The sequence below is a fragment of the Corvus moneduloides genome, chromosome 1 (assembly GCF_009650955.1).
Source record: "Corvus moneduloides isolate bCorMon1 chromosome 1, bCorMon1.pri, whole genome shotgun sequence".
NCBI classification, from domain to species: Eukaryota; Metazoa; Chordata; class Aves; order Passeriformes; family Corvidae; genus Corvus; species Corvus moneduloides.
Window position 1 is genome coordinate 70284965 of NC_045476.1, and position 24771 is coordinate 70309735.

The 24771-nt window shown below is 46.6% G+C and overlaps 1 protein-coding gene across 8 annotated transcripts in view; it reads right to left on the reverse strand.

Moving 5' to 3' along the window:
- Positions 1 to 24771, reverse strand: part of ATXN1 (ataxin 1) — a 223169-nt gene that overhangs the window by 8841 nt on the left and 189557 nt on the right. For 7 of the 8 annotated variants that reach the window (XM_032114965.1, XM_032114932.1, XM_032114969.1 and 4 more), the window contains one exon: positions 7115 to 9155. In XM_032114965.1, coding sequence (XP_031970856.1) covers positions 7115 to 8995 — 1881 coding nt within the window. In that variant the 5' untranslated portion in view covers positions 8996 to 9155. Of the gene's footprint in view, positions 1 to 7114; positions 9156 to 10359; positions 10444 to 24771 lie in introns of all 8 variants that reach the window. The other variant, XM_032114954.1, reaches the window with a different exon arrangement.

Below are 24771 nucleotides of genomic sequence, written 5' to 3' on the forward strand. Positions count from 1 at the left end.
CACTCAGACAGGCACAAGAGCTAAAACAGCTTCGGTGTCTGGCAACCTGTTTCCCACCATCCCCTTCTGGTACCTAGAACCTGTAATTCAAATCTGAAGACCCTTTCCAACCAGAGGATGGCTCAAGAGAAGCTCTCAGTTCTGACACACTATTTCCTAAATGATCATGGGAATGTCATCCTGATCTCTGCCCAAACAAGCATTCACTTAGCAGCGTAGAAGGGTGAAGGCACTCTGATTGCCAGGGGAAGGCCATGAGCACGTACAGAGCTGTAGCCATAAGAGCAGCAAGTGGGAGTTGTAGCCGTAAGAGCAGCAAGTGAGAGCCGGCTTTCCCCCAGCAGTCTGTTACTAGTCCACTTTCTTCCCTTCTCACACCTGGTCTTCCACTCTGCTGCTGAGTTTACCTCCTGCACTTCCTCAGGGAGGTGGTCATCCCTCCTCCTCCTGTGGTTCCTGCACCATGTCTCCTTTTCTGTACCATGTCCCTTTCCCCGCTGCTTCACCCCACTTTAAAGACACATCTGGTTAGGAATCCTATCTAACCATCTTACAGGGAGCCGCCATAGCTAGAACAGACCAACAGCGGGTGACCCCTGCTCCTTGACTTTGCAAATGCTGGGCCTTGAGGTCCCAACATGATAGAACACCTAAATACCCACTTTTCTTTGCATGTGGTAGCAGTCCAGCAGTTACTGCAGGCTCAAACACTTGATGTGGACTCATGTGACTCTCAACCCATGGAGCTGATTTCCTCCCACCCCAGCACACTACAAAGAGAGCAGGAAATTCTGACTAATACTTCTTTAAAACTTGGCATGTGTTTTTAACTGCTGCCTGGCACACTGGAGAGGTCTGCAACTGCAAGAAGCTGGCTTATGCTGAAGACAGACGTCCACTGCTCTGCTCCCAAGGTCCTCATGTCCTCTGGAGATCTTCTCAGGCATGGGGACAGGATCCCACTCTGATGGTGTAACCCTTATTTGCTAGGGGCAGAAGGGTAGGAGAGCACCTGAATACACGTGCTCACCTCATTTCCGAGCTGTTCAGCAGGCATGGAGTATACCAGCTGCCTGGAGAGCCTTCCCTCTCCAGGACCATGGACTCACTTAAAAGGAACATCACAGCAGGCTTGTGAGACCACCTCTCACCTTTGGGAATGAGTAATGCTGTCACACCCAGCATGGCTTTGTATCATTAAAAATGCATTTCAACACAGAAGCAGTTTGAGCTGCACACTGCACTCCAGTGCTCCAACACATTTGTTCACAATATTAAGTGTGAACCTTGGGAGGAAGTTGCATGGTCTGTCTCACAGAGGAGGCTGGACTCTATGGAAGTCCAGCCACTGCCACTTCCCTGCTAGCACTGCTACCCCCAGAGCTGCCCTCCCTGCAAGCAGGGCCCCTGGTAGGGCCCCTCACACTCCACCAGCTCCACAGCCCTTTTGGGCAAGAAGACTTGCTCAGGAACGTCCTACAGCTCAGAGATAGATGCTCCAGAACCAGGAAACCAATGATTCCCACCGGATGTTGACAGTGCCTCTGACTAAGTGCATGCCATGCACTAGCAGCCAACTGCTGTTTATGAGACGATTGATTCTGCTGGGAAAAACCTTACTGAGTCTATAAATACATGCTATGTACTTCTGCAACTAGGCCAGCGGATAACACTGCATCTATTATCCTGCCACTCCACCTGCCCAACATAGTATGCCACTGTACAAGGAATTTCAAGAGGAGCAGTTTAGAGGCGTAAGATACTACATCAATTTTTGTCATACTAAACCTTTTCCAACCAGAACTGTTTGCCAACAGTCAAACTACACACACTGCAACAGTGGAAAGGCACCTGACTAGCCCTGGTTTAAGCTCTGAACTATGGAGAAAGTGGAGTGAGGTAACCATGAAAGCCCCATCCCTTCATGTTGCTGGATAAAAACACTCCAGCACCAGGATTTGCAGAAATATTTGCCCAGAGCTTGGGATTCTATTCCATACATATGCATCTCAGTCTGGAATCTAACTGGGAGAAGTACTGAGTATCCAGCATCTCTCATGGACTGACATGGAAACTGCTGTCTGCACAAGAACTGTAGGCTTTCTCCAGGCATGGATCATCTGGTGGACACAGCTTTCTCCTTTATATTTCTTTTTCTTGCCTCTTTCTTTCTTTCTGCCTGCCTGCCTGCTGCATTTTCTTTTTCCTTCTTCTTCTACTTTTCCATCCTTGTCAAAAGCTATTTGTATCTGTGGGAATCATACTTGCTTGTGTGCATCATCCTCACCGACACACAAGTTCCTCTTGATGTCAACACACTTCCACAAAACATTATGCTTTTTTTTTCTCAATGTAGTGCCCAAAACACTTGCCTGAAGTGTTGATCACTGAAACAAATGCCGGAATTGGTGGTGGTCATGCCAAAGATGGTGGAATGCTGGAATCTCCACGATCTGGTCACACTGTGCATGTACCACTGTTGACTTGAAATGGGTTCCCTCATGGGTTATCAAGCCCTGTTTTAGCTGGCTGCTTCTGGATTCAGCTAAGGGGGATTTGAGGCAAGCATCTTCTAAAAGCAATAGTAGTTTAAGAACTTTGAAGTGTGAAAATTGAGTAAAAACACCCCCATGAAATTTTTTTCTGACCACTGCATTGAAACACAAAAAAACTTATTTTAAAACCTTCCCCCACTGTCCCCCCCAGTATCTTGCCATAATTATTGTAGGAGAGAAGGAAATTTGGAACTTGTCTACCCACTACTAAGAGGATAAAGCAAGAAACAAACATGTTGGTTCCTCTCGAAGCATACTGAGGCCCTACTGCAGGCTACATTTATATTCCAATTTAACACTGACTAGTGAAAATACCCAAAACTCTTCAGCGCAGCCACTGAAATCTGCAACTTTCTATAACCCATTGTTTTTTTACTTCTCAGCCAAACTTAGTAGGCAAGACAGGCTTAAGACAGCTTAAGAAACCCCAGCTGGAGCTGCAACACAGATACTAGGGGCTGGCAGATCTGATGCCCAGGAAACACCCTTCCCACCATTTAGAAACACAACAACTTTAGTCTTGCGACTCATGCTGCAACCAAAATAACAAGCACTAAAGCAAAAAGTGCCTAATGAAAGTGGTTCATGTGAACCATATTTCAATAAATGTAAACATACATTTTCCAATTAAGTGTTTTTCCTCATAATACTATTAAAATGTGATGAAACTAGGAGTGGAAGGCTGGAAACAAAGAGAAAGAAACAGCTCTGGAAACAATGTGCAATTAAGCAGCAGAGCTCTCCACTGAAGGCCTTGCTGTGGGTGCTGAAAGACTCCTCAGGCCCAAAAAAACAACTGGGTGGATTCACAGAATAGAAGCTCTACTTCTCACAGAGAGAAGCCTCTGCAGTGCCATGCTCCCATGTTCCGAAACTTTGGGACTGCTGATGTTCCCCCTGCACTCCGATGCCTTCACAAGAGTGGATTTCCTTTAAGAGATTTCTGGGGCTGTAGGCAGCACCTCATGCCATGGGAACCAGTCTCCACAACATGGTCTGACTGGGCACCCCCCCAGGGCTGCATCTACCCCAATTCAGTCCACTGTTACTATAGCAAAGGCGGGCAGGGCTGGAACATCAGGGGCTGCTGCTCTCCGCATTCACGCAATCCTGTAATTTCTCAAGAGAAGCCACCTCTTGTCCAGCAGACCACAGGCTGCCGACTTCATCACATGAGCTGTGTCATCTGCTGCACTCCCAGAACTCAGTAATGTGAGGACAGACCACAGCCACCCATCACTTGGAGACAAAAGGACTTACTGTCCCGTGACCAGGGGACACAGAGATCACATGAGGGGAAGGCTGGGAGAGATCTCCATCTGCAGCAGTGAAATGAGTCAACATCTCTTTGTGTGTCTGTTATAGTGCCAAAGATAATGAAAAGGGGAGCTCAAAGAAAAAGTAACCAGTTTGTGCATGCATGGAAAGATGTAAGGGGAAAACTAAACTAGATGATGGTCTAAAAACATATTTAGGGCTACTAACTGGATGTAGTGATGGGACTTTTCCATCTCTAAGAGGTTATGATTCTGGTTTGGTTTTGTTTTTAAAAAAAGAAAAATTAGGAACTGTACGCTCATGTCTTCCATTTAATCTATACTTTAGAAATTATTACAAACTGAAATGTAACATTTCAGAGAATTTATTCTGCATTGCTTGTGTGTTTTGACGTTAACATCACAGGAGTTGCATTATTAGCTTCTGCATTCTCCTGGCAGCAAAAGGACAGACAGGTAATAACAATTAAAGTCTTATTACAAGAATAATATGTGGAATTGCAAAGAGATGTAGATCCACAGGTCTTCTCTTCTAGGCACCTTGAATGCACAGGAGTAGCAGCTCGACTGTGGGTTCTTGCCCAGTTGATACTTGACTTCTTAATCCAGAGCAGGGATGCTGTGAAATGGAAACCTAGCATCTCTCCAGGGGTAAAGACAGTTCAGTTATTTCAGTTATGAAGGCTTTTAGGTGCGTTGATTTTCCTCTAGGTTTCCATACCTGGAAGAGGGATGGCTTTTCCAGGTGACTAGAGGACTGGAAAAGGAGGGAAGTTGCCCCCTTTCTGCCTAAGTGCTGTGCTGGGGAGGGCCAGCTGTGGGCTTGCAGTGACACAACACAACAGCAGCTGCCCGGTGCCTCCCTGTTTACATTACAGCAGTATATGCTCAGTTGAAAATAACCTCCTACCTCTGTCCCTCAATTGCTGAGAAAATTAGCTAATGTTTGCACAGAGCCTGAAAATACAGATTCATCAATATTATAATGACTTTCCCAGAGATCCCTGGGAGGAGTAAGTAAGTGAGCCAAAGCTAATGATAACAACACTATTTTTGTATGGTGCTTACTCTTTACAACTTACACTCCCTTGGTAATACCACTCGAAAAGCTCCCTCTTTGCAGAAGCATTTATGCAACTGAAACTCAGTTGTAATGAAATACTTTGTGGAGCTGCACTACACACACAGCTCTGTGCCCCTGAACTCTGGAGTCAAGAGCTCTATTTCAGTGCGGCAGCACCACAGTGCCAGGGCTCAGAGCAGCGCGACCAAGTACTGCTCTTTCAGTGAGAAGACTAAGCCTCTTCACACAGGCAATTTTCTACAGAGTAATGACTACTGCACACCTGCAATTAAGGCTGAATACTTCCAGAGAGCCACGGCAGGCTGAGGGTGAGGCCACAGAGACTTCAAGCATGTGGAAACGCACTCTATCTCTCTCTCTCCCCCCACTCCAAGGTGAAGGAAAACCGGCAGTCATCCCTGCTATGCAGGGACACAGCTGATCTGGGAAGAGACCCAAGTCCTGGAATCTGCAGGAAACCTAAATTAAACCCCCGGTTCTAATCATATCTCTACGTGACTCGCTCTCCATTCTGGAAGCATCCCCGGTGGGAAACACAGCTGGGGAGTATTTTGGCTGTGATGATGTCAGCCCACTCCCGATAGGCTTCTCTGTAAGGTGACACTTTGCTGGGTGAGAGCCGTGTGCCAGGCCCTGGATTTGTACAGCCTCGGACTCTCTTCCTTTCTGCCAGAGGATGGCACTGCACCCCCTGCAAAGGCACAGCTCTTCCCAGGGCTACAGGCCATTGCCTGCCTTGACAGGGCTGTGACCGAGACACAACACAAAATGCTACCTGCTCATTTGTACCTCTTCTGCTGTGCAGAGACCGGTGGCCTGGCTGTAGGCAGAGAAATGTGGGCAAGATGAAAACTGCAGAATGGATATTGCTACTTTTGAAATTCATTATTCAAGGCACCACAGCAAATTATAGTAACTGGTCCTGATCCAAGAACAGTTCCTGTAACAATGATGCTTGAGATGCAGCAAAATACAGTTAAGCAGCGGGGGAAAAAATCGAGTCTCTATACCGAAAGCACCAGAGGCCTGACCTCAATCAGCTGTGCAGATGCAGACACATACATGAACAAACCCACACAGGGAATCTGCATGTTTGACTTAAGAAGGAGGACTTGCCACATGAAGCGATTTACCGTGTATGTGCACTTGGGGAAGTACAGGCCACAGACTGCTGAGACTGTAAGAAATTTTCTGTGTGATCTGCTCCTCGGTACCATCACTGTTTGCTTTTCTCCTCCAAACCATCAGCCTGAAGTGTGTTACTAACTGTGTCTGTGTCCAGTTCCTCTCGTTCTCCCTCTCTCTCATTCTGCTTCTCCAGTGCTGAGGCTGCAGCATCAGTGGTGCAGATGGTAGAGTTCACACCAAACCAAAAAGATTTCCAACAGGATTATCTAAACTGAGTACCTCCAGGAAGACAAATGCGACAGAGTACATCTGAACTTTCCAGCATCAACCAACAGAATCTAAATTGCTCAGAAAATGGACAGCAACAGGATAACGCTTTAAAATCAATATGCACTCATTCTCAACCTAAAAACACCTCTGGAAAGTTACAGGTTTTCTTCCTGCTTTGCAAACAGAGAAACAAAAGGTCAGAAGCACAGCCTGCCCAGACACCTAGATGGTTTTTTCTTCCAAATTTCACTTGACCACAGAGTTTACGTGAGCCATGCAGCGTTAAAACCACCTTCAAGCGAAGCCTCAGTAAAATTCTCTAGTGCATTTCAGTAACTTACGTGCGTGAGAACCATTCCCAGGCAGCTCCAAGTTTTCAAGCCATGGAAATTCACAGCCTTGTGACTTACCTATCTCTTTAGGGTAGGCTTTGATCTGATTCTAGCATGAACTTTCTAGTGTGAATGGTAAAAATCACCTATCAAACTGAAAAATGTAACCTTTCATACTCCTTACATCATCTTGTATTTTAATCAAAACCTACGAAAATCACGTAAGTCTTCCTGTGAGTTCTCCAGCTATAAAATAGGCCCTTTTTATATGCAAGAGTTCATCACCAGTGTGATCTGATGGTTCCCCCAACACAGTGAGGATGATGATTTTTGGTCTACAGTTTGAATCACAGATGGATGAAGAACCAACCCCAAGTGGATCCAAAGCAAGTGAGCTGTGCTGTGGCCTGGGGGTCCAGAGCATGCACCCCAGTCCAACCCCCCCGGCCCACCATGCATTGCCATTACCTGTGCTCGATGCTCCCCCACCGCAAACTGTATGACGGCAATGCCTGGGCTATGGCTGTCTTCAATCCTCTCCACAGTGCTGGAGTCTATTTTCAGGTCGTTGCTAATTTCCGCGCTCTGTATGAAGTCTTCTGTTTTCAAGTCCTCTACTTTCTTCAGCTCCCCGTTGGCCAGCTGGATGATCGACCCCTTCATGAAGTAAGGGGGCAGCGTGGGGGGCGCAGCGGCAGGGGAGGCAATGGACTGCACCACAGGCAGGTGGATCTGCGCCTGCACCATGGTGGCCTGGTAGGCAGGTTGGGTGGTGAGGGGCTCCGCGCTGAAGTTCTCGCTCTTGGGGACGGCGGTGGTGACAAACGTGTGAGGCACTGCTGCAAACTGAGGCGACGACGTGACGATCGCAGGCGTGACTCCTGACGGCTCGACGTCCGCACTGCCGACCGGTATCAGCAGGGACTGGGTGCCCGGGATCACCAGGTGCTGCGACAGGCTGCTGGGGTACCCGATGGCTTGCTGCTGGCCGCTCAGGTAGCCAATCACCGGCGGCTGGGTCCCAGTGTAGAAAGCCGTCGCCGGCAGCCCCACAGGCAGTTGCTCAGAGGCGCTGTGGGTGGTCTGAATGACAGTGTGAGGGGACAGCGTGGCCACTGCCTTCACCCCCTCGTGGCCCAGAGCCTGCTGCGGAGACAAGGCATAGGACCGGTGGGTTGGCTTTCCTAAGTGCAAACTTCCCTTGTCATTGAGGGCTGAAGGAGAGGTCTCACGGTTGGTGGCCTGCTGCACCTCCATGTCTGCCGTGGGCGTGCTGCTGTTGGGGACCACCATGACGGAGGCTCGGACACCTGAGGAATCCCGCACGCCGTACTCGGCAGGGCTCGAGTGGACCACTACGTGCCTGGTCTCGTAATGATGGGGGGCTGGTTTATTGCCTGCTTTGACTAGACCCATGTCGGCTGAAGGCGAAATGCCGTACCTCCGGCTCTTCTCTATCTCGCCATTCAGTACCTCCTTGGCCTGCATCGCCTGCAGCCGGCTGCTCTCGGGTTTCTTGGGGGGATCCCTGGTGACAAAGTGGCCCCCCGAGTCAGTGTACTGCACCACCACTTGGGAGGAAGGGCCGAGGGTGAGGGTGTGTGGGATCACTGTCTGATGCGGGTGCAGGGGGACCGGGATGGTTGGAGGAGAGACATTTCTGACAGTGCTCTGGGAAGAGCTGGAAATGTGGACGTACTGGTTCTGCTGGGCAGGTGGAGGAGACCCAGCAGCAATCAGTCCAGGCGTCCTGACCAGGTGCGGCTCAACTTTGTGCCCCTGCTGGCTTAAGCCGCTCATGCTGGCCAGCAAAGTGGAATAAGCCTCCAGCTGGGAGCGCTGGGATGGAGTGCTCGCAACGGCTGTGGCCGCCGCCACGGCACTGGTCGCAGAATTGGCTGTTGGGGAAATCAGCTGTGAGGGGATGAATCCGGTGTACGATCCACTGTACTGCGGCCCAACAAACTGGAAGGTGTGCTGCAGGTGAGTGTACTGCACGGGGGAAACGGGGGTCCCTGACTGGGAGAGGGCAGGCGAGTACACCGTGGGAAGAGTGGTAGAGGCTGGAACAGACCTGGGCGCACTCGGCGGGGAATAGTCCAGCCCTGCAGATAGTGACTTGTGCAAACCCTGCTGCAAGCCTCCATCCACCGAGGAGGTGGCCCCGGGCCGGTGCCGGCCCCCCAGGCCACCCTGGCCACTGGGTGTGCTGGGGAGCCATGCCAGGTTATCTGCACGGTGGTTTTCGTTTGGCAGGACTGGCTTCACCTCTGAAGGCAGGCTGGTGGCAGGGATTTCTCGCTTCTTAGGTGGCAGGCATTCATTGCTCCGCTCTTGGTTGGATTTCATCTTTCGCCGTCCCCCCTCCACTGTGCTTGCTTCACTGTCTGGCTGGCTCTGATTTCAGTCTGATAAATGGAAAGTCACATTTGATTTCTGCAGGGGATCCAGTGACTTCATGAGGAATCATTTCCCTGTGAGCACGATCCTCCAACAGCTCCTCTGGATTCTGCAATGAAACGGTGGGCAAGGGAGACAGGAGTCATATCGTCAGCAATGAGAAATGAAAACAAATAAGCAGATACCTCGAATCAGCAAATGGGAAAAAGACCTCTGGGAAAAAAAATTAAATGGTCAGGCATTGCCCCTCTCATGTCAAGGAACAGTTGACAGCTGTGCTGTAAACAGCAGAAAAATCCTGGGCATGTTTTCTAACGCATCAGGAAAACATTTTAAAATTTAGGCATATCAGAAACAATCTGGTCATAACCCGCCACATTTAGCAGCAGTCATTTGTTTCCCAAGGCCTGTTCTCCTTCCTGTATGAAAACCCTCCATGTATCTATGGTGCCCAGTTTGTTCTTCCAGCCTCCTCTTCCTCTGCAATGATGACATTACCTTCACCCTACCGTGTCCTAAAAAACATGGGAGCACAGCAGGGAGCCTTGAGGAACAGGCACACACAAAATATTCACATTAGCAACAAGTCACTGTGAGTGGTGCAGAGGGAAGGTGGTGGGTAACTCCTGAACCCCAGAGACACCCACAGGGTGACTTCATGTGACACCATGCAGGGCTGTGGAGGCAGCAGCTGCCTCCTGTCCCCGCTCCACACCACAGCTCATTACAGGCACACGTGCCCTCCATCTCCCAGCCTGGCAATGAACCTCCGCCACGCAATCTATTTACAGCAGCAGCAGCACAGAGCCAGGGATGGATTGGAGCCAGGTTTCTGATGTCTGGTGGGGTTTTTTTGACCTAGTGCTTTGAACTCCCTCTGCTACTGACACCTCACATTCAGGTGCCCAGGCAGGACTCTCTGCTGGAAGATGCTCCCTGCCGAACACAGGTAGGCCACAGCCGGATGCTGGCACCATATCCATCTCCGGCAGGATCCAACTGTTTCTTAGTCACTGCCGCACCACAGAGGTTGTGGGTACCACACTCATAGCCATGGCCACAGGTCCAAACACCGAGCAAACTCAGCCTTGGGAACACCAGAACTGCTTGGAAAAGCATGTTTGAGTTTCCTGATCCAAATCATGAGCCCCCCACCACTGTAAAAACTCACGGATTTTACTATTGGAGCAAAACAGTTGCTTCCTCCACATAACCTAATTCACCCAAAGGCAACAAAGTCTCCCTAACTCTTCTATTACCTGCTAAGGAAAATATTGTAACTAAAAAACATTTGCTAACTTCCTGATACTTACCTAGCCTTGCCTAATCAAACGTCATGGAGAGTGAAACTTTTCTTCAGCCCCTGTCCAGCCACCACCTGTCATCTGCATTTCTGGCTGTTTTGAAAATTGTGCAAGAATGCGTGATGAGAAACTGTGCACCTTGCATGAGCAGCAGCTCAACAAAAAAAGCATGCATTGCATGTAAGAAGAATAGAGAGAGAAAGAACTAAGAGTCAATGTGAAAGAAGATGGAAATAGGATATCGCCCACTTTAAAGGGAATGCTGAGCAGCAGTAATGATACTTATCTTATGGCAAGTAATATTCCTTTGGGGGATTTCTTTCCCTGCTCCCTCGCTTCTAATGAACAATAAGCCTGATGTTTATATGTGTATGAAGTACTTTGAAGACACACTAGACTCAGATTAAACCTATCTTTAAGAGCACTCTTTACATTTATGGTCCTCCAAGCTACTGTAAGCCTGCAGGAAAAGTCCAAACCTTCTAATGGTTTGATACAATCAGTCTTAAGTTAATTATTCCATTCTTTAAATATTGATAAACAGTAACGAAACACCAATAGCGAGAGCTGGGGGAGGGGGATAAAGCACTGTTTCAGTGTAGATTCCCTGGCTTTGAGGAGATAGGGAGGATGAAAGAACTCAGGGCAGCTTCGGATGTGCAAGGGCCGGTGACGCCTAGGGTGCAGCAGCCCAGGCACTATCCTGACCTGCCCTGGTCTGTCAGCCATCACCTCAGCACTGCGACCGCAGCGACGAGGGCAGCCAGGAGACAGGGTCCCTGCTAAATCAGCATGGGCCTTCCCCTCCTCCTAACAGTTGCTCAGTGTGTCTTGGCAACAGCTAAAATTATTATATTACACATGACTTACAGATTTTTCTTTTTAAGTTCGACTAAAAATAAAACCGCCGAGCTCACATTTGCGCAGTCATCCTTGGTTAACTTTAGCTCTCTGTAGCCTTCTGCCCTGGGCAGTCGGCTTGGGTAGATAAGTCAGCAGATCCTGGCTGAGGCAGTTGCCCAGGGGGGGATGTCCTCAACATGGGGTGCTCATCCTGCTCCCCTTGCCACAGAGAGCTTGTGCTGGACTTGGACCACCCTCCAATCTCCCCTGGAACATGAACTGCAAATCCAGAATTTAAATACGCTCCCACAGGGAAAAGCTGGGAGCAGAGGGCTGGCTTCCCTGCCTGTAACAGAGCAGAGAGCTTATACATGGGACCAAATAGGGACAGGCTCTTTTGCTGCGATGAGTAAACTAGGCTCCCCAAAAGCAGTGGTTCCAAAAGTTCGAGGCATCTGGGTTCAGCTTCTCTGCATTGAAAGTGAAGCTATGAAGCTCTGTGAAATGCGGTGAAGTTTCATTATGCAGGAGTTGAAGCAAAGATTTTGTTCTGCTAAAAAACACCGAACCACTGAGGTTTGGGTGGTCTCCTATGCCAAACCTAACATCCTCCAAAAATACCAAATACTAACTCTTTTAGGTCTTGCATTTTGGTTTTTTTTTGTGTAAATCTTTCAGATGGCTGACTTCATTTTTACCAGTAACAAAAGGGCTGCCCAAAATCTCCTGAAGAACACAGGAGGAATGAATAAATTTAATGGAGACAAGGGATGAGACAGCCATAGAGCAGTGAATACCGCCCCACTTTTCCAAGCCCAAGCATTTCACAGTGAGACTTTGAACTCTTAACAAACATAGGACTGGATTTGCAAAAAATGCAAATGCGCAGCACAAAACAGCCTACTTCTATTTCAAGACCTAAAAGTAAAACGGTAACTTTTCAGCATAATTCAAGTTCCAGCAACAGTAAAGATAAGACAGGACTGATTTTGCTTGGGAAGCAATGAAAGGGAGACAACCCAAACAAGAATGTCTCAGAGGCAAGAGGTACAAGACCCGGTTAAACAGTTTTTTGCTGGCTGTCCTAGAAAGATGAACGTCTGCCTTCTGTGGTGTGCCGCAGGGTTTGTTAATTGTATGCTCTTTTTTTTTTCCCTGACTCTGAAGCCTTGCCTTCTCTTTAACTTTAGAGCTGTCAGTCACTGTATGTAAGATATGCAAACGAGCAGGAAACACCAGGTGATTTTTTGCTCCTGTGTGTGACATAAGTGCGTGCGTGCGTGCAGGCATGTGTAATTATGGCTGGGAAGGTAAAAGGGACAAAGAGATCAGGGAGAGCAGCTGGACTTTGGTATCTCTGGCAGTGAGTACACATGGAACATTGCTAAACTGTCTGGACAGCCAGTGTCCGCTGGCAGTCTGCCCACACTCAAATTCCTGGAAAGGCTTAAGGCAGAAAAATAATCACTTGGAGGAGTCACCATCTGGGCTTGCTCTGGTCCCAGAGGGAATGCTCACTGGAGCTCGGGATGTGCATTTTCATGCCGAACTCCAGTGTCTCTTTGCAAGGCACTTTAAACCTCTCTCTGTTTCCCAAAATAGCATTTTTCTACTTATTTCATCTAATAAATTTAAAACTCAGGACAGGATATTGGATTTTAGCTTCAGATGCTGACCTTCTTTATTTATCTGGAGTTCACTGCAGCAAAGGTAAAACCAGCAACGCAAGTGTCCCAACACACAGTGACATGCTGTGTTCCACCACTCAGGACTGAGTCCTGGGGTGCAGAGAAGTTGGGGCCAGGACCACAAGCCACAGCAGCACCTGGCTATGCAAACGGCGGGACTTTCACTGCCTTGAGAAATCAGGCACTTTCTCCGTCCCCTGGTGCAGCTAGCAGCCTTTTTTGGGTCTCTAAACCTCCTTCGAAAATCTGGTCCCTCATCCTTCTCCGGTCCCTGACTTTTCTGCAGTTGCCAACAAGCTCACACCATCATGTGCCACCAGGAGGAACGACTGGTGCAAGAAGCAAACACTCAAGGGGGGCAGTCGACAGCTTCCAACTTCAGGGATATTCAATAAAAGCAGTCACTTATTGTCAAAAGGCTCCTTTGATTCCAAACCCTAGTAAACACACGGAGTACTATGACTTTTCAACTTCCACTTTCCAGCTCCAGGTACGACCAGCAAACTCTCACATTTATCTGTGCACTAAAAAAATTGGGTCTCTCCTCCATCCGACATACATGCCCTGCCTGGCATGTAGATGTTAATGCAACATTCGCAGAGTGGAGCCTGATACGCGGCTCTGTGTCTGGGGTGTTACCGGGCAGATGCAGCAGCGCAGTCTGATGCTCCCGCCCCAAATCACCCGCCCATCCTATCACGAGTGAGTAATTTCGGCAGCGCTGGAAATGAGTGAGAAGGGAGGCACTTCATCCCACCTCTCCCTTCCCCTCCAAGGAGGCTGGCATCTTGCAGGATCAGATTCAGAGACGAGAAGACAGACACACTGCAGAGGGCTCCGCAGCTGCATTCTGGCTCTCAGATCTGTACGCCAGCTTTCTCCCCCCAGCTCTACAGCCTGCCCGCTGCCAGCTACATATTCATGGTTGTAACTGCTGCAGATTCCATTAGCCTTGCCATGTGCAGCTCAGCGAACGCCAACAACAGCTATAGGAGTTTATTGTCCAACCCGACCAATTTTACAGCTCCCTGGCAGAATTCCCGGGAGGGCCAACTGCAGAGATCCATTAATAAGAAACATGAAAACCTCTAATAAAATTTGAAATTCTCCTCCCAAAAATGAAAGGATTCCTGATAACACCGCATCCACAAGACAGACTGTCCACTGCAGTGTTCGCTCTCATTACACCTCTGGGAATCTGCCACAGCAAATTGCTACAGGTTTCGGCACAGTGAGCAGCGGTTCTGCACGTCCTTCCTCTCCCCAGTCAGATGAGACAAGACTCCACACAAGACAAAAAGCAAGAGATATGAGCAAACCCCAGTGAGCACATCACCAGATGTGAGACGCCCAAAGGCTCAACATTCCCATGAATTTCATGGTAGGTACCACAGTTGAGAAAAGAATGTTTAGAAGGAAAAAACAGTGTAAAACATATTCCCAAAATGACGGACAGACTATGGAGTCCCAGGACAGCCATTCACAAACACGGGTGATACAAACTGATCATTAGAAAGCTACTCCAGTCATTAGCTGTCTGTTTCTGCTACTTACCCTGAATTCTGAGGATAAGGAGAGATGTACATGTTCTAAGCCAGGCACATGCCTCCTGTTTTACTGTGGTTAGAATGTGCTTAGGGACACGTAGTTATTTTGCCTGGAAGGTGCTGGTGAACTGCACAGGAACATGGTGCTAGAATTTTCTTTGGTTTTAGTTAAGCTAACTGCTGAATGAAGAGTTGACATTAACTTTCAGAAGTTTGCAGGTTTCTGCCATCAGATCATCTGGGCGCTATCCCTTTGTTCTGCAACACAAGAGATGCCCTTATTTTCAGCATGTGTAAAAGTCACTCTGTGCTCTGGCTATGCAGCAGACCTTTCTGTCCTTTCTGTGCACACACACAGCAATGCACCTACACATAAGCCTTGCAGGACTGTGAGTACTACAGCTGATTTAAGCAGATTCACGGCTGCCTACATCCTTTGTTTATACAGAAAAAAGCTTTTAGCAAAGGTGATCCCTCCTCTTCCAGCATGCTTTGCAGAGAGGTGGTACCAGAGGACGAAGTACAAGATGTCAAGGAGGCTGGAAGCAAGGAAGCATTTCCTCCGAGAGCTGCAAGCTGATCCTACGGCAGGGCTGCCATTGGAGTGCTGGGTGTACTGGTCATCCTGCCACCCTCCCAAGTCCACCCAAGGGCAGCACCCTCTCTCTCTGGCACCGAAATCCCCCACCTTGCAGTGCCAAACCTGGGCACTCAGGTATCAGGAAGTCAGGCCCTGCTTCTTGCCTCTGAAACACACGATACTGGTTCACAAATAGAAGATTTATTGAAATTATAAAGGCAAATATTATTATTACTATTATTATTATTACTTCTTTTTTTAACTCGCCCTTCTGCTGCATGAGGTCTTTCAGGCTCAAGGTCTCTAGCTTTTCCCTGCAAGTTTACTAGTTTAGCTAAACGTGGAATTTCCCATCTCATCATGTGACACCAGGAACCGGAGTTTTGTGAAATAGCATCAGATATCCACAGATAAAAATGCATGAACTGACAGTGCTGATTATAGTGAGGTTTTTTTTGAAATGGTGGACTCCAGAGCTTTCTGCCTCTATGGAGGAAGGGAAAGGACATAACTGCTAAGTGAGGGTCTGAGCCCTGGGGCAAAGCCATTTGAGGGTGTAAAGCTTGATGCACAGCTTTCTCTCTCAGCTGCGCAGCAGAAAGTGCACCTCAGATGACCCTAAGAGAAGCAGCTCCATCTGCAGCCACAAAGGAAAGTTCTAGGGCTGCTCAAGCTGGGGGGGTCTCAGCTCAGGCTGACTGCAAGCTGCATAGGTCCACATGCAGGACTGATCCAGCTGTGATGCTGGAGCTTGTTCCAACAGCTTGATGATTTACCACCATGCCACACTGAAGCCTTTACAGCCTGACAGAGGCCTGCCAAACCCCTCTGAAGTCCTGTTTCCCAGGCCTCGCAGTCCTGTGCCAGGACATGAGGAGCACCAACCCAAGATGCTCGGGAAGTCAGCATTCCACTTCACACACACCCAGAGTCTGTCGTGGCAGCACAAAAGCCGTGGAGCAAACACACGTATATTAAAGTGCTCCTTCAACCCCACCGACACCAGGATGGAAAGGGCAATCCCACCTATGCAACTCCACAAGTGGCCAGCGCAGCATCCAACCTTTTATCTCCTGCTCTGCAGGACATCTGATAGTGCTCAGTGACACCCTTTACTCTCACACCCATCCCCTAGAGGCGCTTCTGCAGTTTAAATGAGTGAATAGAGTTCATTTATAAACAAGGCTAATACAGAAATTACTTTGTTGATGTTTTTCATTTATCTAAAATGTGCCTACAATGCAGCTACAATGGAGCTGCCTACACAATTTTCCATTGAAAATTTCACGAGTGACTATAAACGTAGCGACACCCACTTGCCACTCATTTTAACTTGTGACAGAAACTGTCATGCCTGTATGAACACATTTGTACTGCAGATATGTCACACAGGTCTCCTTCCATGTGTCTGAAAATGCTCGCAACATTCTCTCCATCTTCTGCAAAACAAATTAAGAGAGACGCCTGGCTTCGCTGCCAGGAGACTTGAGTAAGACCCCCACGAAAAATTACAGAAACCGGGGGCGTTTCACCCCTTTGAAGATCCAGCCAAAAACACCAGCAAGCAGCAGCCAACTCAGAGCAGCCATTTTACAGATAAGCACAGGCGCTCACGGGGAGGAGTGTGCCTTTAAGCCTGGCTGATAAGGGGATGGTGTGAGAGCATGGCTTTAGGGGCAGATTTGTAAAAGACATCTGCATGCTCAGTGCCTTTCCTTGGAAGTCCTCCCTGCAGACTGCTACTCTGGTAGATTCCACGTGCTAGAAAATTAGACTATAATTAGTCCATCTGTAAAATGTGAAACATGAACTGATGTTAAATTCCCCTTGAAATGGATTCCAGCACCTTGCCTTCTCTCAGACTTCATTCAGCAAAGCTTTAACTTGAAGCCATTTTGCACCAGCCCTTGCTCACTGCCTCAGCACACACTTGGTGCCCTCCCAAATCAGGATCACTGACCATCACTACTGACAAAACAGAAAAGCCAGCAGCTCACACTGGTCTCGAGGCACACAGCACATACCCCAAGTGCTGCAGACAGAGAGCGAGTTAAACATCCCCCCTCAGGCACCTATTTTTTTCTCTAATTCTTTATTTTTTTTCTTCTTTGTTCAGGTCAGGTACATTCAGGCGTGGCTTGCAGCACTGCCCACTCATCCTGCACAGACGCTGAGCTGACCATCTCAGTAGAGGCAATGTCGTAGGGGTCAGTGTATGTAGGAATACACACAGGCAAGAAAAAGTCAGATCAACTCTTCTGCACCTCCTCTCTCCCTGAAATGTCTCCCCAGGCCCTGCAGCCCACAAAACCAAGTGACTAGTTTTTCTTCCTGACTCAGTGTTGTAGGGAGCCTCCCTCCTGCTTAATGGGGAGCATGGCAAGCAGACAAAATGGGCACAGAGCCCAAATCCATCACCAGTGTCACTTGACTGAGGCCAGCATGGCGAGAGTGAGATTGCCCCAACTGTTCTGATTAAGCAACACAGAAAACAATCAAAAGAAAATGAAATAATGCGGGATTATACAAACATAGCAGGTTCCACAGTCACAAGCTCCTGTTGCAATTAAAAAACCCACCCGTTCCAACTAAGAATGCAAACCATCATCGTTGCTCTCAAGCAGGGAACGTTGACAAATGAAGGCGGTGTGCTAACAGGCAGTGCCAGTACTCTTAAATTAAGTATGTGAGAAACAAAGGTATGTGCCATCCTGGGCTGCCAGAAAAAACTTGCTTTAAACAACAATCAAAAAGAACTCTGAGGATTTAAAAATTACTTTACTTACAAAAAAAACAGATACAAGAAAACCTTTTGCTCTATTTTTCCCAGCCAAGTGAAGAAAGAACAAGAAAACAAAAAATCACACAGCTCCCATCAAGGTTATTTATATAGAAGTTTTGAACTCAGGAACTAAGATAATTCCTGCATTGAACCTGTGGGTCCAGTGAACCGCAGCTTGGAAACCTGAATGGACCTTTTGTAAAAGCCACTGAGCCACGAACATGCTTTCTCACCGCTGTGATCACTTCTGTGAAAGCACCTTACCCATCTGCCCCTGGAAATCCACGGCACAAGACAAGTGACTCCCGACACCAGTGAAATGGACAAAAGGATGACTAGCTACCTGCAGCTGGTTTCAATCGGAGAGCCGAGTAATTATTGCAGCCCTCTCCTGTGGCTCATATGGAGCGCAGCATGGAGCTATAAAGCGTTATGCAAGTCTAATGTGCTGCCAGATCTCTTAGAGCAGGCAGCAGCCAAGTCGCTCCCTCCCACCATTGGCTCAGCTTCATTAACTTAATCAGGTATTCATTCATTCATTCACTCACTCATTCAAAAAAAAAAAAAAAAAATTACTCTAAACCTGGCAAATAGCCAGTGCCATGCATGCACGGAGCATGCTCACATCAGCCACTGGGGCTGGAAGAAAAAGGGTAATCTAACATTCCTCAAGCTCTGTACAGGGCTTTAGCTTTGCACGCAGCCCAGGCACAAATGCATCTTTGCCACGGCCTCCCCAAGAGCACGAAAGGCTTGGGAGCTGTGCTGAGGTCAGACGCTGGCGCTGGAGACTGCGGAATCAAGAGCAGCCCTGTAAGTCAGTACAGCCAGCAGGAAGCTGAGAACTTCCCCAGAGCAATGACTAATTAATTAATTTGATTATTTAGAGGGAAAAACAGGAATTGTGGCAGGATCAACTCAACTCATTTTGCTGCAAGGTTGCTCCCCCCTTTCTTCTGCACTTACCACATACATTGCACAGCTTAGTCCAGACAGAAGAGAGCAAAGCAGAACAGAAATAGGGTTAAATGAAAAAGGAAAAAAGAAAAAAGAAGAAAAAAGAAAAAAAAGAAAAAAGAAAAAAAAAAGAAAAAAGAAAAAAAAAAGAAAAAAGAAGGGAATCACCACTCAGCTAATGTTAAAAGCAATTGGTAATGGAAATCTCTGTTTGACCCCTGTATTTATAAATGTAAGACTTCCTACAGGCATGTAGCACTCAAGCATTGAATACAATCCCCTCACTTGTACAGTTCTTGCACTTATTTTTCTTAGTCTTTGCATGTAAGTCTGCAAAGAATGTTATTACTTCCCTCTAGCTGTCATCAGAATGACTTTCACTGCATTTTTTTTCCCAGCACACTACAAGGAAGCTGCTTCTTAACTATTCCAAAAAGCAGGCCTTGAGAGTCAGCTCTGACTTTACTGTGAAGAGCTTCATGAAACGAGCCAGGCTGGGCATTAAAGAAAGGGGAAAGGTGTTACATTTCCCACAGCGGAAGCTGAGCAACAGCATGGAAGCAGTCAGCATCTCTCCCCCCCTTACCTCATTCTGCCCTGTGTGAAAAAAATACCAGATGGCAGATTACTCTGAGCAAGCCCATAAAAGTAACATGGAAATATAAAGCACTTTAGACTTTTTCAAAATAGTGTTTATGGTTATATAATGAAAACTATATATCCTGGTGCAAATCTTCAGCCACAGACCTGGCTGACATGGCTCAAGAGCGTCTACACTCCCCACCTTCCCCCAGTGATGCAAATCAGATCTTATAACCCTCCATGTTCTGTTATCATGGAGAGCACAAATATTTTCTGTATGAACTTCAAGTACCTCTTCTCTAGATAGCCTACAAGTCACTGTTTCTCTTCAGATAAAAAAAAAAAAACAGAAATCTTCTATAGCCACCACCACAAACCATGATACAAATGGCAAATTAGACAAAGACTTTCAAGAAGGGTTATTAATGTAAGGCCAACACTTAGATAAAGGTCTGCAGTTCAGATGCACTTAGCAAAAGCATTTAAAAGACCCCAAACCAACACCTGTTACTCTGATACTGACTCCTCTTTTGACCATACCACAGAAGCCCATGGTTAACTCCAGGATCCCTTCCTGAAGTTCTCTGTAGGTGGATAGTACTGAAGAGCACCCAAGTAACTAGCAGACAAGCGAACACACAGCTTCTGAGGAACCAGCTGTTGAAATGTCTAAGGGCTACAGGTGAGATTTACACGTTGCAGCATCACTCCTTTGCTACACAATAGCATGATGGATTTGCTGACTATAAGAAAAAAACTACTCAGGATGCTTTTACTGCATTAATAGAATTTAAAAAGAGAAAGAGATGCAAAGGTGTCTGAAGGCAACCTGTTTCTTAGTCCTGGGCCTTCTGCATTCCAAAGTGTGTAGGACATCAGCCAAACAGTCTCTAAGTACTCTACACTGAAGTCAGCCTCCTCCGCTGAAGTTCAGTCTTGAGCTAAGGGCCTTTCAATTATCTAAGCTCTTAAGCACTGTGGCTCTTTCATTACTTTTGCCCCCACCTCTAACCATTCTCCAAACGGGATCCAAAACTTGCAGGCTCCTTTTCACTTCATCTCCCTTCTCTTGCAGCCCTGACACAATTCAAAACACATTCAAGACACAGTGCAAATCCTTCCTCCTCTGCCCAGGCCTAACTTGCCCTGTCCTGCTTGAAAGCTGCTCAAGCCTTCTTCACTGCAGCAGGCTCCTTTCCTGGCATAAGGGCAACAAATCACCTGAAATTCCTCCTCCTGAGCCTCTCCTCCATGCATCATGCTCCATACACGGGAGCACCCAGCAAGGTGACTTCTGACACCAGAAATAGCTACACGCTGTAGCTTTTAAAGCAGCCTATCAGGAGGAGGTCAGGAACATGAAGGAGCAGGAGAAGAAAACCAGCCTGGGAACACTGAGAATTTTATCCCAAACGATCCAGACTTTGGCAGAAGTTGTAGTTTGTTCTAGATAAATAAAAGGGTTTGAGCAATTCTGGTTCTTTATATGAAAAATTTCAGCTCTCCCTCTGAAAAAATCATTAGAAGAATGTGGGATTTCATGATTCAAGATAGGAGAATGAGAAGGCAATATTTCAGCACTGTGAAATGAGGTTTGCGTGTCTAACCACACTACCAGCTCAGAGTTCACTTCTCACAAGTGTCAAGTATATTTTCCATTCTGTACTTCTGCAAGCCCTACTTCTGTCTGTTGTCATCACTCATGGGGATTTACCTAATCCCTGAAACGGCAGAAGTACATCATCTTTTTTTGTTGGAGAAACAGAATCATGTCTCAAGCACACTGAAAAATTCGAACTGTATGTTTCATTTATTGTAGCTCCATTCACCCACCCTGTGTTGACAGTATAAATACAAATGATGCCCTTAACAAAGTGCTGAACTGCAGTCCAGTGTATTAGTGGTATTTCTTAAGAGATTTCCACTCACTTTTGCTGTTTCTCTGCTCACATTCCTTACACTTCAGCATACTCAAGCAGCTGCCTGTTTATACAAACAAAGCCTGAAAGAGAAATGTTGATTTCCTTCTTCATCAAAGCTGGTGACTTTAGCTGTATCCAGTGGTCTCAACTAGAAAGTGGAGCAAAGGCAATCAAAGTTAGTGGCTCATTTAAAGTCTGTTGTCTGGCAACTCAGCTACAAAGGGAGACTCCACAACTTTCTAAGCACAGAAATTCACTTTCCTGAAGTTTTATTTTGAACACTAGTGGGCTGCAATATTGACCTTTAAAATTCATTATATCAACATTATACATGGCTGGTACAACTTGCTGTACAGCGCCTCTCATACACAAATAAGTGACGGTGTAGTTCCAGATTTTATTGGCACTCCTTGGACCCATGCCATCAAATCCAGCTCAGGACTGTGCATCCTCTACTGACAGAGCTCTCCTACAGCCTTTTGCACAGGGCCCAGCAAACCTGTGTTAGCTCTTTTGTAGCAACACACACATCCCATCAAGGTTTGCCAAGGAGCTTCAATGGGTACTACCCACAGGGCTCTGAAGTGCTACCCCCTGGCTGGGGCTAAGGCAAGACCTAGTATGAAAACTTCTTCTCTAACCAAGGATAACTCACTAATGACCAGATTTCAGTTTCCACAACAGTTAAGGACCTCTCAGAAGCACTCTAACTAAATTAGGGGAAGTAAAGAGATTCAGCCCAGGATCTCAGTGCTCAAAACCTTTGTGCATTCTTCTTCAAGCCAGCATTTAAGTGCTGTTCTCCCAGAGAAGAAAATAGTTAAAATAGGCTCAGATCCTCCTACTGCAAAGCAGAACCCAATGAGGAAACTTTCGTGGAAGAAGACAGCTCCTGGGGGAGTCCCTTGCAAAACACTGCCTCATCTCACTAAGACGTCCACTCCAACCAGGACAAACAGGGAACACCGACAGCCAGACAGGTCTGATCATGGAGGCACCCTGTGTCTGACTTGAGAACTTCAGAAGCAATAACTGTGTTTAGATTTGATGCATCCCGCTGCTCCACAGCTTCCCCTGCAGCCGCAATAGCATTACCCACCATCGCCATTCCTACAGCAAAAAGGAAAACAGATTTTTTCCTGGTTTTATTTACGCCTGTTTAGTTCTGGATCAAATGATTCTCCAGCTTCTGATTGGCTTACCACTTTCTCTCTCTGCCTACTCTGTTTCTTCTGAATGTGTAATGATTTTACATCTGTTAATCTTGTTTGGTTTCTTTTTCATATGTGGTTAGTGACTTGCAGACTCCTTGTGGTAAATATGAAATAAAATGCTGTTTCTTCTGCCTTTTGTTCTTGTGCTTTTGGATGAAATGTCATATTTTCTTAGATACATGAAATAACTACTGCAATGGGTGATATATAATCACAGGTACAAGGGGCATATTATAAAAACATGGAATAATCATGAGATCATACAACCACGATGACTAAAACAACAACATAATTGGTCAGAATTTATCCAGCTCCTAAGGAGAAAAAGCCTTGACAACATTGCTGTAAGGTTAGAGAAATTTAAACCGAAATAAGGTACACAAGTCACTGTTGCCCTTCGGCTAAAATTAAGTAAGAACTAATGCTGTCTAATAGAAACGGCGGGATTTTTTCAAGGAAAAATTACATTAGGAAATGTTTCTTTTCAAATATGAATCTATTGGAGGCAAAAATGTTTGAATACATTTACAGCTCGGAAAATCTGCTGGAACTTCTTTGTAAATATTTTCCCAGTAATATTTAAAAAATTAAAACCTGTTTGCTGGTCCCAAAATGAAACATTTAAAAAAGGTGTAATGAAAAAATGCTGTAACTACAAGAGACATTTGGTTTAAAATGAAACCACCCTCTAGCTGGAATACAGGGCTATAAGGCTTTGTTGTACCATTTTGTCAAACATTTTCACCTATTGCCTGATTTTCACTGTATCGCAGCTTTTTAAGTTTTCCTCCCGTTAGAGCAAGAAATGTTTTTCTGAGATCTTGGAAATTCTCATGGGCAGAAACACCATTTCCTCATATCTCTGATTTCTAATTAGATTTAAATCTTTCCTAGCTGAGGCAAGACCTACCCAAGCATTCTGAAACATTGCCAGGTTGATTACCCATATATATGAAAATTCACATTGTTGCTCTTGCCTGGCAAAAACCATGAGCTACAATGGAAAAAGCATCTTTCTTCTTCTGTGACAATGTCATTCAGCTCACCTCCCAAAGGTCCAATTCTGCCTGCAAAATCTTTCCTTTTGGTTCAAATTGCTGCCAAAACAGCACAATTCTCTCTGATGTACAGCCAGGTTGAGCTGACAGCTATCACACAGGATTAATGAGAGGGAAAAGAAGAAAGAGAGGAAAGGGAAATGCTGGCCTGTCTGGTAAATTGAGGTTGAAGGAGCTGTAGCATTTCAGAAGCTGGTCCATTCCATTCAGTGGGGAAGGAAGGAGAAAGGAGATGTCTTTTACACATCTGTTGCCTCAGCTGCTGTGGGAAGTTGCCTGCATGACTAATACAACGGGCACCGCAGAATGAGTTTATGATAATCTCTAAAAAATAATCTAATAATAGTGGGGCATAATAATCTCCCATGGGCTGCATTGCTACAGCTCTATCAGTGAAACCCTGTGCAATCCCAGTTCACTAGTGGGCTGCTGGCAAGGATGGGAATATGCTTGTTACACCTATCCACTGAAAGCGTTGGAAGACTCTCAAAAATTAGATTTTAGCAGGTGATTTTGATGGCTATGCTTTGTGTTACCACTCAGCACAGCTGAAACCACTCCAATGAGGAGCTGCAAAGGTGGGAGTAACACAACTGAGTTATCTGTACCACTCAGGTCAAGGCCTTGCCCAGGACCCCTGCAGAGGTCCATGGCAGCTGCTACTCAAAGTGTGAGAGCCCAAGGGGAGCAAAGCACTCTGAAAACACTGCAAGCCACAGCACAGCCACAGTGTACCAGCACATAATGGCTCTTCCATGCAGTTGCACTACCTACATCCATCAAAATCCCGTATGTGTCACAGATAAATTACCAGCTGACAGAAAACCAGCAAAAAACCACCTGCATACCACCTACTGCATAGACCTAATGCTCCATTTAGACTAGGTGCCTCCTCATACAGCTTACTTCATTTAGGCAAATATTTCCAGTGGAACATGCAGACAAATCAGCCCTGGAATCACCAGCAGCAGCTGCTGCTTTCTGCATGCAGAGTGTTGCGCAAATCAACAGAGATGAGCTGCGGCTCCCATCAGAATCTCAAAGATGTCGATGACAACCCCTGTTAATTAAAAGACACAGGATCAGAATAGAGGAAAATTGTCGCTCAGAAGCTTAGACTGAAAATCAAGCTGGTCTGACAAGAAATAGCAGCTTTACCAATTTTCAGTCTGTGGTCAAGTACTCTTTCTACAGCTCTGGTGTAAAATTATTTCCCTCCACACTCTGTTCTTTTCTGAACTACCGTTT